This window comes from Anoplopoma fimbria, chromosome 23 (assembly GCF_027596085.1).
Source record: "Anoplopoma fimbria isolate UVic2021 breed Golden Eagle Sablefish chromosome 23, Afim_UVic_2022, whole genome shotgun sequence".
Classification (NCBI taxonomy): domain Eukaryota; kingdom Metazoa; phylum Chordata; class Actinopteri; order Perciformes; family Anoplopomatidae; genus Anoplopoma; species Anoplopoma fimbria.
The window spans coordinates 7049552-7067267 of NC_072471.1; the positions used below are offsets into that span (position 1 = coordinate 7049552).

At 37.8% G+C, this 17716-nt stretch overlaps 1 protein-coding gene across 3 annotated transcripts; it reads left to right on the top strand.

Moving 5' to 3' along the window:
* Positions 1–13237: 13237 nt before the first annotated feature.
* Positions 13238–16724, top strand: rad51ap1 (RAD51 associated protein 1). 3 transcript variants are annotated; one of them, XM_054624882.1, is made up of 9 exons: positions 13238–13377; positions 13456–13502; positions 14751–14886; positions 15046–15152; positions 15232–15318; positions 15448–15582; positions 15677–15853; positions 15967–16107; positions 16199–16724. In XM_054624882.1, exons 1-9 carry the CDS (start codon positions 13361–13363, stop codon positions 16321–16323), a joined length of 972 nt encoding a protein of 323 aa, XP_054480857.1. In that variant the 5' UTR covers positions 13238–13360; the 3' UTR covers positions 16324–16724. The 3 variants fall into 3 exon arrangements, with proteins under 3 accessions (XP_054480857.1, XP_054480859.1, XP_054480858.1); XM_054624884.1 differs by having other exon boundaries at positions 15970–16107; XM_054624883.1 differs by having other exon boundaries at positions 15049–15152.
* The last annotated feature ends 992 nt before the right edge of the window (positions 16725–17716 follow it).

The window sequence follows — 17716 nt, forward strand, 5'->3', positions numbered from 1 at the left end:
CATCTTTCGCCGCTCCGCGCCTCTGGACAGGCAACGCGCTGGTCGTGGAGGGGACACCACTCACCGCAAAACCAGCTCACCTAGCCAACGACTCTCGCATCCTAAAATGACATCACTGTGACTTCACTGCTGCACCCCCCCATCAAAAGTAGGAGATGGGAGGAGGAGGAGGAGGAGGAGGAGGAGGAGGAGGAGGAGGAGGAGAGAGAGTTACAGGACCCCGGCAGCAGTAGCACTACTGATAGGAATGATGGGGGGTGCTGCACCTTCACACAAGCGTCGAACAAGCCAGAGAGAATAGAAGGAATAGTTTCCTGTGCTGCTTTTCAAAGTAAAAACCCTTATCAGTGTGGCCGTGTTCCAACTCTTACACAAGTGCTCCAAAGAGTCCCTGCATCAGCACCTCGTCTCCCAAAGCAGTCAAGGCTAATTAAATGAAATACACATTTAAGGAGAAACATAAATAAAAGTAGGAGCAGTCATGAAGTGGTTTGATGAGATGACAATTATGTGTTATATGCTAATGCCTCCACAATTTTAGGTTGAAGTCACATCTTATTAAACAAGGTGTAATATATGTCATCAATCAGGACAATTTAAAGAAAAATGCTGTAATAGAAATACAATTAGCTAAAATTAGCAAAGAAATAAAAAAAAAAATAGCATTTAAACAAAGTTCAAGTTAGACATAAAAAATTTGGGGGTAGACCAAAATTGTAAATAAAAGATTATCAAAAAACGCAAATGAAAACACAATGGCTGTGACTAACTTAGATGTATCTATTGATTTGTATTCCATTAAATGAGTAATTGTTTAATCTTAATAACGTCCTAAAATAGTACAAAATAACATCAAAGGCTGAGGCGGAGTCTTAAAATTGCTTATTTTGTAGCCAACCAGCGATCCGAAGTAGAGCTCAAAAGTAAATGTATCAATTGCTTAAGTCATTTAATCAAGCAAAAATGACAAACCATTGCAGGTTCAAGCTTCTGAAATGTGAGGATATGCTGCTGTTTTTGCCGTTTGGTAAAATTGGAAAATTGTTAATGAAAATAATTGCTTGTTGCAGCCTTTTAAAGATCGAGACCTTGAAGATTGTATTCAAGATAAGGATGGGCCTCCATTTGGTCAGTAAAGGTAATTTCATACAACAAAACATATGTACAAGTTGATTAGTTTATGAATTAGCATACAATCTAATTTCAGGGGAATTCATGGACCCTAATATTGTCCCCCAAGTACTTTTATTTTGAAGGTAATTTAACCTACTCTCTCCTATTTTCCTGTGGCTAATTGTGTCTGACCTGACGTAACTCTTCCACACATGGGAGACCTGCAGGAGGGGAGGGCGTGTGTGTGTGTGTGTGTGTGTGTGTGTGTGTGTGTGTGTGTGTGTGTGTGTGTGTGTGTGTGTGTGTGTGTGTGTGTGTGTGTGTGTGTGTGTGTGTGTGTGTGTGTGTGTGTCTGACTTTCATTGGCGTTGAGCAATCATGGGATGGATGGATGGATACTGTGTCCAGAGCCCAAATTGGGACGGTGGTCATATGTCCTGGCAGCCTGCTGCCTTATTTAGAAGGAAGGTGTAAAAACAGTCACAGCCAGTCACAGGAGAGCAAATGGTGATCCTGTCTGACACTTCCTTAGAAGTTTACACAACCAGATATTTTGCCTGGTCAGATTGCACTTTATTATTGTAGGTAACACATCCTGCAACCAACAGAATAAGATAATTCAGATGCATGGCATTGTTTTGAGCTCAGTGTCCATAAGGTGATCAAGAAAATGTGGAAAAAAGACCTGCAGTTGATGATCAAAATAAGGGAAAAAATCCCCTTTTTTGCTTAAGAAAAATCACCATTTTTTGTCAGTCTAAAATGTGGATAAGTCTAAGGTGGGTGCACTGGGTTCGCCCTCCTTTACATCCCTGCTTGCATCCCGGCCTGCAGGGTGCTGGTAGGAGATGAAGTTCTCGGGGGAATTCCCAACGCGTCACAGAGCACCAGGCTCTGGGGCCCTGAGGTGCTCTCGGCTGCCAGGGAGTCTCAAGCCCACCTTGGCAACCAGAGACGCCTGATAAACAACAGCGGCAAGACAACCAATAATAGGGAAACAACAAACAAACAAAACATTTATATATCCTACAATGTGGAGAAACGTTAATAGCAGAATGCTAACAGAAATGTATATGTGCATGTTGACAGTCATTAAACATACATTTTATGTTGCATGTTTTAATATACTTAAATATTCGCTGTATGTTGTCAACATTACTGCGTGTAAAAGTAGTTAATATATAAAATAATGTATGTGTGAAGTTAAAGAGACTAACATGGCCTCTTAGTCCCACTGGAGCGGATGGACTGGCCCAGCAAATTAAGGATTTGCTGTGTAAGCACATGACTATGCAGTCCAAGGCAACCTGAATAGACAAAACTACCAGGCTATTGACAGAGTGTGACTTCAATCAATGGAGAGTGGGCACCGTTAATGAGGAGGTGCTGAGCTCTGAAGATTAATTCAGCTAACACTGTCATACTGGGCTATTCTTTTGCGATATGGTGACATAAGAAGAAATTGAATAAAACCCTAACTTTTCCACAAAGACTAGAGTATGACTGCAACTAACTATTATTTTCATATGTGATTCATTTGCAAATTATTTTCTTCGTCAATAAAATTGTTGAAAAGTCATGAAAAATAGTTTGACCAGCAGTTCAAAATCCAAATATATAAAATGTTCTATATGTGGAGATAAAAGAAAGCAGCAAATTATCACCTTTGAGAAGATGAAACTATCATGTGCATGACATGTTTGCTTAAAAAATGTATTTGAGCAGTACTCAAACTATTTAGTACTGCACTTCCATAAAGTCAGGGAACTCCCAAGAGACAATGGTAACATTTAAGCAGTAGAGGTCGAGATATTAAGATTTTAACTCCAAAAACACAGGATCCTACATTTCCCATAATGCAATAGTGTCTTCTTTACGCCCCCCTGCCTCCTTAATGCTCACTTCTTTAAAATCCCACACCGGCAGTTTGTAAAGCAACGTTATTTTATGACAGTACAAGTTTACATTTAACCAACAATCCAAATAGTTGCAGATTTGTTTTTTTTTTCTATTGATCATATTATCGACTAATCAACTAATTGTTTCAGCTTTAGACCGGAGCGAGAGAGAGTCAAGCTATGAAGACTGTACAACCCAAACGACTGAGTCACAGTGAGGAAACAAAGAGGACAGAGGGAGATGGTTGGAAACTTGCCCACATAACACAGCAAATTGATTTCGCCCTACAGACTCGCCTCGACTGAATATATTAGAGCAGAAGTAGAAGACCAGAAACTCATGAGTCTCAATTCAGAGAAAAGTGTCTGCGGTTAACTATTGTCAGGTCAGCTGTCTTTATTGCAATTAAAGGGTCTATTTAGTGCACACACATCAATCAGAAAATGGACCAGAGGGAGTAGCCATACAAACAGATTTTGTGCATATTACCAAAGTGTAAGTAACCGGATACACGAGGATGCAAAGCTCTTCCAATTACTGTTTTATTAACGTGGGGTTTAAAAGACGAAATTGAAACAACAGCTGGGGAGACCCAGAGATGGAGGGGGGGGGGGGATTTCCCTGGAATGACATCAGGATCGCTGGCATAGACGGGCAATAATACTCAGTCCAACTGCGTATGTATGTACGGACGACACCACCAAGTCTGCACAGGCTTTCACATAAAGATTACAGGAGAACATTTACATTATTGATAAACAATATTTACACATACAAGCGCTTTTTATGGGATAAAATAAGACACATACAAAAGCCGGGACAAAACTTTACATAATCGATTAGATTTCATTGGATCTAATGGAGCAGGGGCTTATTAAATAGTAAGGGTACCACCCTGAAAGGAGCTCAGATTTTTTTGCTGAACAAGCTGATGTATAATTCAACAGCCAAAAAACTGCACTGCTCTTTTCCTACGCTGCTTTGTACATTTTGGGACACAATAGAAAAAGCAGCAAATCCACTGGGAGCCTGATACTAACTGACATGCCTTGCTACTAGAACGTATGTAGAGCCTGAAATATATCAGGAGATCTATTCTGCTTTCTTATATTGTTATTGTGTCAGGCTTTGAGCTGCACAGAGGAGACAAAGAGCAGCCTGACAGAAGTTCCTAGTAAAAATATCTTTTCAAGGGTACAGCTTGTGCACCTTGCAGAGAAAGATGTGCCTGCTGCTAAATCGGGCGTAGAGTGACTAAGGGGAAAAGAAGCCAGGCAGAGGTGACTTTTACGCAGGTTACAAATCACAACCAATGACACAGCAATTTTCTTGCTAATGTCTGAAAGATATGCTGCTAAAACAAAAAGAACCAATCTATTGGTTGGATGACAATTGGCAAAGCATTCAGCAAAACATCCAAGGTAGTTATAGCGAGGAAATATGGAATCATACTAACTATTAATGACAAAACAGGTCAGTTGCAACCACCATGTTTGGTCAAACATCACAATATTAAACTCACGAAAGCCATATTAACACCAAAACCTGAAACAACGATTGGTGAAATAGTCTTTTAGTCAAATGACAGAAAATGAATCTGCATCTTTATTTTAATCATTAGTCGAGCAAAAATGCTAAAAATGTCATGTTATAATTTGCTGATGCTTTGGTATGATGGTAAATTAAATATATATGGGGATTCTGGAATGTTTTGGACATCTTAATATATCTTTTTGCATTGTTGGCATTTTCACGATTTTTGTAGACCAAGTTATTGATTAATTAATTGAGGAAATTAATAATAGGTGTGATGATGAAACCAACTGTTAGTTGTAGGCTTATTTTGATAGAGCATAAACTCAGGGAAGTTATTAATCATATAAATAATTTCCTTTCTTGCAACCCATTTTGGTACCAAAGCCTAACTCTTTGTGAAGGGCTTCCAGATCCAAATTTTGTCTCTTTTTAAAACTTTTTTGTCAGCAAATGAAGATGAGGATACTGAAAAAAATGCAGAGTAAAAGCGATAGGGAGCCATGCGGTCGGTATGGTGGTGATTTCCTCACATCATGGCCATCGATCCCCATTTAAGCTCAGTAATCACATTGCATCCCAGGAGAGCAGAAAGATGTGAAGGCGTCTGTTTAAGAAGATGTGATCAAACGTTTTTTCCGAGCCTCACACGGTGAGCTGTGTTGCCCTGAAGAATGCGAGCTCAGCAGGGTTGTCGATTCACAAAACCCTTATTCCTAAAAACTGGTTGTGTTTGATTTACAATGCAGATTTAAGGCACGATGATTCAAACCATTAGTGTTATAACACCTGCCAACAAACCCATTATATCAAATACATTTCTGTTGACATTTATAGCAAAACTGAAGTATTAGACTCATAAATTTAAGGGAACAGTCATCTTGAAAGCAATGAAGCAATTTTCCATGTTGATGCCTTGTTTGTTTCCTCTCCACTGTACCAAGTATGCGATACAGGAACATTGAGGCTGAGGTTTGGCCGGTGTCACATCCTCGCCACAACCAACTGCTCCTTCGAGGCAAAGTCTGGCAGCCTTACTTGAAGGCCAGAAAGGAAAGCTCTGTTTACGTGGCCGTCATGCCCAAAAAGTCGGACAGTTTGGTTTATGGCTGTAGGAAGAGATAGAGATCAGAGGAGGTGTCAGCTGCTGAGTCGGCAGCCGAGTCCCCCCATGGCTCCTCTTCCCTCTCTCCCAGGAACCCAACACCGAGCCAGGCCACCAGGACCGAGCAGGAGAATGTGAGGAATTCTCTCAACACATTTGCTCACTGCTTTGCACGTTCTCACCCCGAAGGGATGTAAAGAGTGCCGTCGGCCCCCCGAGGATGCGACCACCTCGCTCCACAATGACGCCGGGCGAGAGGCGGCAAGTAGTGGAGGATCAAGGCAATTTAGGGGGACGGGTTGGAGAGCGTCAGGAATGGCACACTGCTGAGAGAGTGAGTCATCCTGGACCGGAGCTGCTGTCATTCGGCCAGCACAACAAAGATCAGATCATTTATTTTTGTCACGGCCCCTGCTGGAGGAAATATAAACCCACAAGGAGTTGATCAAAGGTTTGGCCTGTCCTGGAGAGCAACTAATACGCAATGGTGTTCAAGAAAGATCCAGAAGAATCAGTGATGAGTCGTGGTTTACCCAGAACAGTTGTCTTATACCCTACTAGTTTGAGCTTCTGTGAAGCAAACACAAAATAATGTTAACACTTAATTTAACAGATTACTAATTTAGTCAACAAAATGTCAGATAATAGGAAAGTATGCACATATTGAATTTCCAGGAGCCCAAGGACATGTCTTTAAACCAACAGTCCAACATTTTCATCTTCTATTACCATTTTTGTGACACTCATAGGCCCCAGAAGAAGGTCACTAGAGGCAAAACAGGGGTGGTAATAACTATCTCTTACTGGGGCAAAAGGCAAGTAGGCAGTGCTCAAAAGACATAAGACATTTTGACCTGTCGTAGTAGGAAAAGCACAGGTGTATATCATAAAAATAATAATGGCTGAATTCCATTAAGCTGCTTCAGTTTCAGGGTCCTGGTACACACCCAAAAATGACTTGGCAAACAGTGAACAATTGAAAATAGAGAGCAACAAAATTGTAATGTAGGCCATCAGATTTATTGCAGACTCATTACTGCTGATTAAAATGTAACTATAACAGGAATGATAGCCATGTAAACTTTGAATGGCAGAAGGGAGATTCAATCTGTTTACCCATTGTTCAGATGAAAAGTTATATTTCGTGGATTGAAGAAAAAGTTGTATGTGCTATTGTATGTTTTACATTTATGTTTGTTTATAGTTCTCTTGTTAATGAATATATCCACTTAGAGTGAATATTTAATTTGTTAATGGTCATGTTGCTTGTACATAAGTCCCATGACTGATCAATAAACTGTATATCAGTAAACAAAATCAGACACCATATTATGTCAAGACAGCATGTCTTTGAAAAAAGCACTGTGTGTTGTATAAGGGTTGTGCAACATGTTTTAATTTTGAATGACCAAATAACCAAAAAGAAAGCTCTCCTGCTGCACCTGAACCCATCACTCTCACACGTGGACGTCGCCCTCTGGTGTCAAACAGATGTTAAGACATCCAGTGCCAGGCTGACTGATGATAACTCACTGCATTGCAGCACTGGCATGTGGGGTTGACTGGGATCAATGTCTCTTAACTTTGAAATAAAACCTGTGAGCGAACAGATTTTTGTTACATGTGTTTAAAAAGCCACATTAGCGTAATTTGATGCATAATGTGCTGGATAGATGGTCAGCTAAACATAGTAAAGGAAACTGTGTCATCATCTGCATTGCAGGTAGTCTGTCTCAGTGGAATATCAAAAATAAAATAACCTCAGGGCCTCATTTGATTAATAGAGGACTGAGCCAGACCTGTAGATTATCATGAGTGTCTCCAGTTACAGCTGACAGTGAAAGTTGTTAAATCAAGTGCACTGAGAGCATGCTGCTGTTAAACGTATGTGGAGACTTATTGGTTATCAAAGATGGCCGTGTGTTTTGTGCAGAGCACTTTGTGGAAAATGCACAGCAGAGAATCTGATACAGCTGATCAATCAACAAATGAGGCAGCCGGTGAGCGCAGTACATCACAGGCATGATGAGACATAAGTCGCTGAGGTCTCATGTGCTTCAGTACTTTTGCCTGTGATTCCCCCCCTTTAAAAGGTCGTCCTAATGAGACTGCTCCTCGGGTGCCCTTCAAGTGCCACGCTGGAGCGCAGGAAACAATGCTGCGTTACAGATGCTATTTTAAATGCTGTCACAGTGTAAAACTGGCAGCGTTGAATTATTGCCGGGCCCTTTGATGCTGTTTATATCCCTGCCGTCTTGTCAACACATATAATCATACTATAGATTCTCAATTCAGGGCCTGATTTTGTCCCAAAAACACGAGCAGGAACGTCTTATCATGATGAATCAGCACTTAAAACGTCACAATGCTCTTTTCATGTGTCTTTGTGCTACTCTTGTGCAGTACATATTGTTCTGTTTTACTCAAGCCCAGCAGTTTGCCAAAGGGGTCCCAAGATAAATCTAAGAAGTCACGACGGAATGGAAAGTTTAAAAAAAAAAAGGATCAAAATTGATGTTGCTGAACAGGAGATATCGTCTTTTTTTATTCCAATGCATTCTTCTTGTCAAAACCTGGTGCCTCGATTACCCACAGAGATTTTGGTGTGTTATGCTAGAAGCGGCTAACGGAGCTACAAAAGGCCTTATACAACTTTTGTCACATATGCAGTATAGACCTTGACGGAGCTACTCTATAAAGTGATAAGAAAGGAATTAAATCTGCACATAATATTGCTTTTTTTTTTTCTCACACTTTTCCTGTGAAATACAGACGAAATTCACCCCTTCAGACATCTAACAGTCATTCAAATTAGACAAATCCAGGAAGGATACTTTTTTCTGAAAGCTCCAACAGGTCCAAATAGGCAATTAATGGTATGAAAATGCCAAATCTCTACCATCCATCTAGTATGACACAAACACAGCAGCACAAGGCCATAATCTGTGATGAGGGATCACAAGTGGACAGAGTAGTTTTAAGAGCTCACAAGCCAAAAAGGTTGTGAACCACTGCTCTTGCATACTCTAAATACCTTTAAATGTGACAGACTCCCTCCGACTATCAGTCACCTGCAGAATGTTAAACAATCACTTGAGCAGGAGTCAGATTCATAACTTGAATCACGTTTCGTATTACTGTGGGTTTTGTTGTGTCTTCCATAAATGCACTTGTCAACCTAAGTTTGCGCATTCACAAGCCCACACAAAAATCTCTTGGTGATTGTTCCTCTCTGGTCTCTCATCTCCCTTACAATTAGCTTCGTGGCTGCCGCATGTGTACTCCCCCCAAAAAACAAAAAAAAACAAAAAGCGAAAGCATGCACTTAAGAAGACGTGGTCTTGAAAAACAAAATCCGGAAGCCACTGATAGACAGATCTGTCTGCCCACTCTGGTTCGTTGGCTAGAGCCGTGGCTGCTGCGGCTGTGCTGTGGTTGCCACTGGTCCATGCCTGAAGACATCAGACACAAGGCCATTTCTAGGTTACAATAACAACACCACACTGACACTGCAGCGCTGCCGGATATCCGATAAAACTCAGGAACCCATCAAGTCAAATTTAGTTTGAGGCTTGTAAATAACTGGTACAGAACACAAATTAATTTCCTTATTGCCAGAGCAAGAGCTAAAAATACTGCAGCATAATAACAGAGTTTATGAGTAGAAGAATCTGACAAATCACCTCTTTTGGAGTAGTTTTTGTAATAACATTACCGTGCATCTTTTTCACACAAAACATAGCAATCTTTTGCATCTTAACTAAAACGTTTCACTACCAAATAATATTTCTATTTCGTCTTTGCTCTGTGTGGAATGTAAATAACAACACTGCAGTCTCCACCTGCGGAACAACCATACAAGGACAGCGGCGCTGAACTGAGAGAGCCCCACACAAACTACCACTCTGAGATGCTTTACAGAACATAATGATGGCATTCACATCAGTGGTTGAGGGGGAAAACTGCCTCCTGACCACTTCCAACTAACAAGCTCAAATTAAGACCACTGATGACCTCACGACTGCCAACTAGGCTAGTAAATCCAGCTGGATGTCCAATTCCAAAATAGCCCGGTAATACTGCCACGGATACAAATCACAGTTATGGGTTTGTTAAATATCTGTAACACAACAGGTGCATATTATCTAATATCTTGATCTAACAATACTAATTAAATATGTGGCAGGTCAGTTAGTTATAGAAAGACTAGCTTGTATTCCCTTATTTACTTGTGCAAATATATATATATAATTGATGTACTGTATGACATAAACTAAATATGTTTAGATCATATATGTATTTGTCTAATCCAGACTTTTTCCAGTTCGTCACACCAATTGTCAACTCAACATTTGTTGATTGCCTACTTGGATATGTTGTTGGTTATTGTATTCATGATATATCATTTTTATTGCAGTTGTGCTTTATACATGTCCCATAAATTCTAATACTATTGGTCATAATAATAACCCTTGTTTATCACCGACCTTTTAAAACCCAGTGCTTACAATGTTCTTCCCACAATACAGCCAATTATACAAAAAAATATAAGACAGAAGACATTAACTGAAGCATTTTCCCACATGGGAGATCTCGAGTTATGTTCAGGTACATCAACATTGTCTGTAGAAACAAGGTGAGGTTTAGGATGCGTTTTATTGCTCATATATATGATGATTAACAGGCTACTCAATCTTGTAAAATATCCTTTATTTCTAATTAGCAATCCAGATAAGAATAAAATTGGTAAACCTTACTTCTGTAATATAAACTAATAGAAATAAAGAGATCATTGAGCTCCCCAGTTAAAATATGCTTAATTGGAAAATATTTAAAAGATGATATTGCAAAAATGTCAGTCCCAACGGAAATTAAAATACCTCATTGTTTTCTTAATATGGTCATTTCAGGCATCCAAAGTGAATAAGCTGTGCATCGAGTACACATGTACAATACCCACTTATTTTAAACATTTAACATCACATACCTAAATATTTTTAACTCAGAACAATTTTCAGTACCTATCTTTTACCAGACTCATAAACTAGGAGGGTGTTTCTACTTTTAGTTGAGGGAAACAAATGTTTCTGAAATACATTCTGTTCTCCACGTGCCTTTGTTTGGGAACATATACAACAAGAGAGGAGGCGGTGCATTTTAACTCCAGCAACATAAATATAAATAAATTTCCGGTAGAAAGTTGAAAAAAGATATGTATACATGGAGTAGTGCCAGATAAATGAGATTGTCATCTCGTCTTTACCTTTGGTTTATGATTTATCAGGAGGCTATGACAACAATATTGTATGGAGCACAACATAAGCATCTATATGTGTGAAAGGAAGCGTGATGTTGTGACCGCAGTGTTTGCATGACTGGATCTGATATTTTGGTCATGGCTGTGGGCAGCGCTGGAGGAGTTTAGGAATGCGTGACCACAGGGCCCTTTGGCCCCACGGCTGCACGTCTTCCTCCCTTGTCTGGGTCCGAAGACACGGACCATCACTGAACGTCTCAGTCCAGGTCCACTGTGTGACAAACCACAGCCGACAGCCACCCACTCACAAACTAGAAAATGACAACCCTCTGGGACGGCTGCTGCTCTCTTAGACGGGCAGTAAAAACGGAGCGATTATCCTTTTTACAGCACTTCAGAGGGAGCCGGGATTTGCTTCCGCCCATGAGAGTGGGCGACTGGGTGGCTGTAGACATGTCATGTTCATGTCAATCAGCAGGTCAGAGTCTGTGCCTCTGTGATCTGAGACCCTGAAGCATCAGCCTCCTGCTGCCATCTGCTGGATTGCTGGCTGAACTTGTTCATGGGCACAAATAACACAGCCATCGCCTGCAGATGGATAACACTTCGGTGATTATCATTATTTTACAAGTTAGGTACAATCAAAATATGCATAATAAGATGACGGGTAAAATGTGACATGCAATCCAATAAAAAAAAAATCTTGTTTAGAGCCATTGTGTGAACATATTAAAGATAGAAATACTTTTCACATTAATATCAGAATACACTTTGAGGTTTGTTTTAAAAATCTGCACAAAAATAAAAGGCCAGAAAGATGTATTTCTATGTTTATAGTACTGATTTAAAATATATTTATTATATTTAATATGAATTATTTCCTTTTTTTTAAAACTCCAAAGTAAGTGATGTTTGTTTATTCCGTCTGTGCCCCCACACTCCTACATGTTCACTTGTGCGAACTTAGGTTTGGCAGCCCGGTACTGCGGGTGTGGGATGAGTAACTGCTTTAGACTCCTTTTGGCATGCACTGTCTCAAAATGTTTCTTTTTTTCAACTGGCAAATATTTACTCTGAAGAACAGGAAGCACAGAGACACCAGCTGGCAGGTAGCATATTATGTGGTCCAAACCATTCATTTACTGGAATAAATAGTGATTTCAGTTTGATATGTGTTATTAAAGCTAATTTTGTATGTGAAATAGAGCTTCATCAATAAGTGATTCCTGAGGCAAAAATGAATATTTGATCAAGTTTAATAATAATAAATAAGCTGATAGAAAATAAACAGTGCTCTCTGCTGGACAGACTGTGTAATGAGGACACTGTTTGTAAATTACCTCAAACATACTGTATATCTGCCCTTTAATGACTGAATTGTTTTTGTTACTTATCAGCCAACATATGTACCAGTGCAAATATATCTGTGGTAAGCTAATACTGACCAGACGGGCCGTATTAAAGCTATTCAATTGATAGTTAACTGCCACAATTTGATCATCAAGTAAAAGTACAATTTCTCAAAAAATGCAACAATAATTCTTTGAGTTTTTAATTGTTCTTTTAAAAAAATATTGGGATGGGAATGTTTTAATATTCTCATACATGTACATTGAAGTATTGCGTAGATAACATTAATGATAATAATAATAATATGTTTATTTAGATTGCACTTATTAAAATCAGCCTTTACAAAGTGCTTTACAAAGAGCAGGCACAAGGAAATAAAAAAATTCAAGTGAAAACAGTAAAAAAAAAAAAAGAAAAAAGGGATATGGAGTAAAAATATGATGTATGAACATATTGTATTGTATTTTAATTAAACTGTTGAGTTGCTTTGATTTATCAGTACATAACTATTCCTAATGTTATAAGTGTCATCCTTCACCATCATTTAAACTAGAGCTTAGCTGTTTACAGTCACACAACACAGATATATTCATGATATTAATAACATACAATAACATTTAGACCCAAAACAAAAACGTACATATATTTATATTTCCTTAAAAACGTATCTAGTGGCCAATAAAACAAATGACTGCCCAGATTGAGTACAGTTCTTCAGGTTTACTCCAATCCACTCCAAGGTATTTTACAGAAGCAGATTCGACACATTTTCTTTTGCAGAAAATAATATTTAAAAAAAAATGTCCTTTGAGTAATTTTCAACGTGATTATACTATTTGTCGACTTAGCCTGCTTCAGTCTTATATTCTTTTTAAAGAGCCACAAAAACGATACACTTAGTTTCTGTTATTAAACGAATCTGCTGCCAGTATAGCGCATACGTGGATCAGACGTCATATTCGTCATCGATACGTCACTTCCGCTTGGTTCAGGCGGGCTGGTTGAACACACAGCTGACTGTTGTTCAACAAAACGATAACAAAACTAACATTGATTAATATGGATAGCATTTGAAACTATTGAAGCTCTTGATCGTACAAGCAATGGATCGACCACCAAGGTTTGTAAACACCTTTAAGTCGTGTTATCTTTGCCTGATGTTGTCTGTGAAATGCTCATGTTTCATTTTAACACACAGGAAGACGAAGGCTGTGAATTACTCTGAAGCCAAAGACTTTGACGATGGTGAGAAATAATGTTACTTATACAGCAGTATTATACACATTATATATGTATTTTATTACATGCTATACTATGACTTTTTTAACTTAATGTAATATTATTTTACTTTTTCCTACACACTATACTACTTTTATGACTTTTTAAAAACATACTATACTATGACTTTGTTAACACACTATAATATTATTTTACTTTTTTCGACATACTATACTATGCCTTTTTGAAACATACTATACTATGACTTTCATTTTTTCGACATGCTATACTATGACTATTTTTCACTTTTTTGACATACTATACTATGACTTATTATTGACATACTATACTATGCCTTTTTTAAACATACTATACTATGACTTTCAATTTTTTGGACATACAATACTATGACATTTTTATGACTTTTTCCTACACACTATACTATGAATTTTTTATGACTTTTTAAAAACATATTATACTATGACTCTGATGATTTTTTTCAAAATACTATACTATGACTTTGTTAACACACTATAATATTATTTTACTTTTTTCGACATACTATACTATGCCTTTTTTAAACATACTATACTATGACTTTCATTTTTTCGACATGCTATACTATGACTTATTATCGACATACTATACTATGACTTATTATCGACATACTATACTATGCCTTTTTTAAACATACTATACTATGACTTTCAATTTTTTGGACATACAATACTATGACATTTTTATGACTTTTTCCTACACACTATACTATGACTTATCGACATAATATACAATGACTTTTAATGACTTATTATCGACATACCATACTATGACTATTTTAACTTACTATACTATTATTTAACTTTTTTTATATTATACTATGACTCTTTGATGATTTTTTTCAACATATTATACTATGACTTGTTATCGACATGCTATACTATGACTTTTTTAAACATACTATGACTGATGAATTTTTTTGACATACTTTACTCTGACTTTTTTCACTTTTTCCAACATATGACTTTTTTTATGACTTTTTCGACAATATCAAACTATGACATTTTCAACATACTATACTATGACTTTGTTTAACACACTATACTATTATTTTACTTTTTTCGACATACTATACTATGACATTTTTATGACTGTTTTCGACATACTATACCATTACTTTTTTTCGATTTACACAGACAGTATGGACAGAAAGATACTAACAGACTCAGTCTTCTCACCACCAACATGTCTCCATGTTCTGTCTTCATATTGTGTCAGATGAAGATTTTGCCTGCGTGAAGCCTCCGCCCAGCAAAAGGGCCAGGGAGGATGTGAAACAAGAGCAGAAGAAATCATCGAGCATATCTTCCGATCAAGAGTCCGACTCCCAATCCGCACTGAGCCAGAAGAGCAGGTACAGTAGTAGACAAGATTATATAACATAGTATGGACCATGTAAAAGTACAGAAAATAAGTAATCAGAGTTAGTTGACTTGTTTAAGGAGTAAAGTACATTTTCTATATCTTTAACACAGCCTGACATTATGAATGGCTACGAATTTGTTTTTCACAGAAGACCATTAATTGAGAAAGTGTATGAAAGAGATCTAGAAGCAGCCATTACACTATCCTCGCTCAATAATGGAGGTGGGATAAAGGACCCGTTTTCAACCAGCAAAGGTATGATTTAGCTTTGAAAACATTTTTTTTTTCTATTTTTAAAGAGTTGTCAACTTAAATCAAGGTGACATTTCTCTAGATGTCAAGATTCATGTTCCGGTAGATGAAAACACGGATCCAACTGCTGCGCACTTGTCCAACTGCAGTGTGGATTTGACAGTTTTGGGTAAATTCACCTTATTTTTGCACACTGTATATCTATTTTTTGCACATTTAATTTATCTTCAATCTTGTTTGATGAGGATATAAATGGTTTAAACATTTTCTGCAGCTGTTAATGTTTTGTTTTCTTTAGGCCTGGATGAAATCACATCAGAAAAAGAGTCGACTTCCCTCTCCAGACAAAGAAAAGCTGCCACCAGAGTACCTGAGGAGCAGAAGAAAAAGCCTACCGATGAAGATGAAGACTATGAGCCCAAACTGACACCAGGTAATCATTCTGTCATCCCTCCCTAAATATGTGGTTTTTCATTTAAATACTTATTTTCTGCATCAGTAAAATAATAATGACGACAACTTCCCAGATTCAGAAAGTGATGAAGATTTCAGTGAACCAGCTGAGAGTGAAGACGAGGAATTCACAGTGAAAAAAGTCAGCAAAACAAAAAAGAAGGAGAAAGTTACCAAGAACGAGAAGACCAAACCGCCTCCTGCCTCTAAAGAAGAAAAAAAACCATCAAAGTCTAAATCACAGGCAGCAGGTAGGATCTTGAAGTCAGAGGTTCATCTTTTTTGTGGAGGCTGTGGCTCAGGAGGTAGAGCGGTAAAGTGTGTATTCATGTGTTGTAATTTAATTTCTTTATTTGTCTCACAGCAGCTTCCACACCGGTCAGAAGCCCTCCAACGGCCAAACTTGCACCCAAACGACCTGCTTCATCGTCCACAGTTTCTACATCAAAACCTGCATTATCTTTGAGCCCAGCAGGGGGCAGAGTACCCACGTGGAACCCACCAGGTGAACACCAGCACTGATGTTAACCTTTTATAAACGTTTACAGAAAATTTCATTAAATCAAACGCTAATGTTACTTTTTGTTTCTCCTCAGCTCAAGTTGGTCGAAGTCCCACTTCATCCAGTCCAGCAGTGAAGTCTCCAGGTCAGGGTCTGCGCCTCGGACTGTCCCGTCTCGTTCGAGTCAAACCTCTTCACCCCAGTGTTTCGAGTCACTGACCTGTCTGTTAATAATCCCTGCATCAGTCTCAGTTTGTGTTGTTCTTTTAGCTTTATTTTAAAAAAAGATTGTAAATACCAAATTCTATTTTCATAGTTAAACATTAAGTTAACTCCAAGGATGTGTTTTCCCATGATGCTCTCAGCATTGGGCACATATGCCATTCGCACCTTGAGCTATTATTTCACCATACATTAACAGTTCATGGAGCTGGTGGCTGCAATTACTTATTAATGTCAAAGTTAATTGTAATAAACCGTAGTTACCGGTACAGTAATTGTGTCCCTAGATTTCTTTGATGATTCACTGAACTGTTGTTGGTATAACTTGAATGTGGATGTGAATTCTTATTGTGTGCAAACACTGTATATTGTGTACATATATATGAAATAAAATTGAAAACAAGTTTAATTTTATTTGCTGTGTCTCCAGGATGTATTACATATATTTTATGATAATAATGATCTGCAGATGAGAGTAAAATTGAAGGATTTGAAGGTTTACTCTAATCCCGGACAGATGGTTGGTGACGTGTCAGTACAAGGATGCAGTGTCCTGTTTGTGTTTCAACAGCCGCTTTGTGGATGACCTAAAATGTGTGGGATATAAAAACAGGTAAAACAGCACATGTCAAAATAAGACGACGACATGCTTTAATGAACAGCTTTAATGCTCTATGTTTTCTTTTTATTCTGTCACAGACAACACAAGAAAACCAAGATACTTCTACGATTATGACACCGAAGAAATAGGAATAATAAACAAAAACATTCAAACCAACATGGAATCTGGACAGGAAAAGACGATACATATGAAATTAAATTCATGTCATGTCCTTTAATTATAAAAATAAAAATATGTAAATTCCACAAGTCATGGACACCATATTTCCTCAGACATTTCCTCATTTGATGTTTTGATGAGTGACATGAATGTCAAAAAAGTGCATAACTCTGTTTTACACTTTTTTCGACATACTATAATATCACTTTTTTTTACATACTATATGATGACTTATTTCAACATACTATACCATGACTTTTTTCGACATACTATAATATCACTTTTTTCGACATACTATACTATGACTTTTTTCAACATACTATACTATGATCAACATACTATACTATGACTTTTTTCGACATACTATACTATGACTTTTTTCAACATACTATACTATGACTTTTTTATGACTTTTTTCGATATACTACACTATGACTTTTTTCGACATACTATACTATGACTTTTTATGACTTGTCAACATACTAACCTACCACTTTTTGACATAAATGCTATGTCATACTATACTATGACTTTTTTCAACATACTATAATATCACTTTTTTATGACTCTTTCGACATACTATACTATGACTTTTTTATGACTTATTTC

Coding starts and splice junctions, on each gene's coding strand:
- rad51ap1 (XM_054624882.1), top strand. Junction 13,503..14,750: donor AGCCAAAGACTTTGACGATG/GTGAGAAATAAT, acceptor ATATTGTGTCAG/ATGAAGATTTTGCCTGCGTG. Junction 15,153..15,231: donor CCCGTTTTCAACCAGCAAAG/GTATGATTTAGC, acceptor ACATTTCTCTAG/ATGTCAAGATTCATGTTCCG.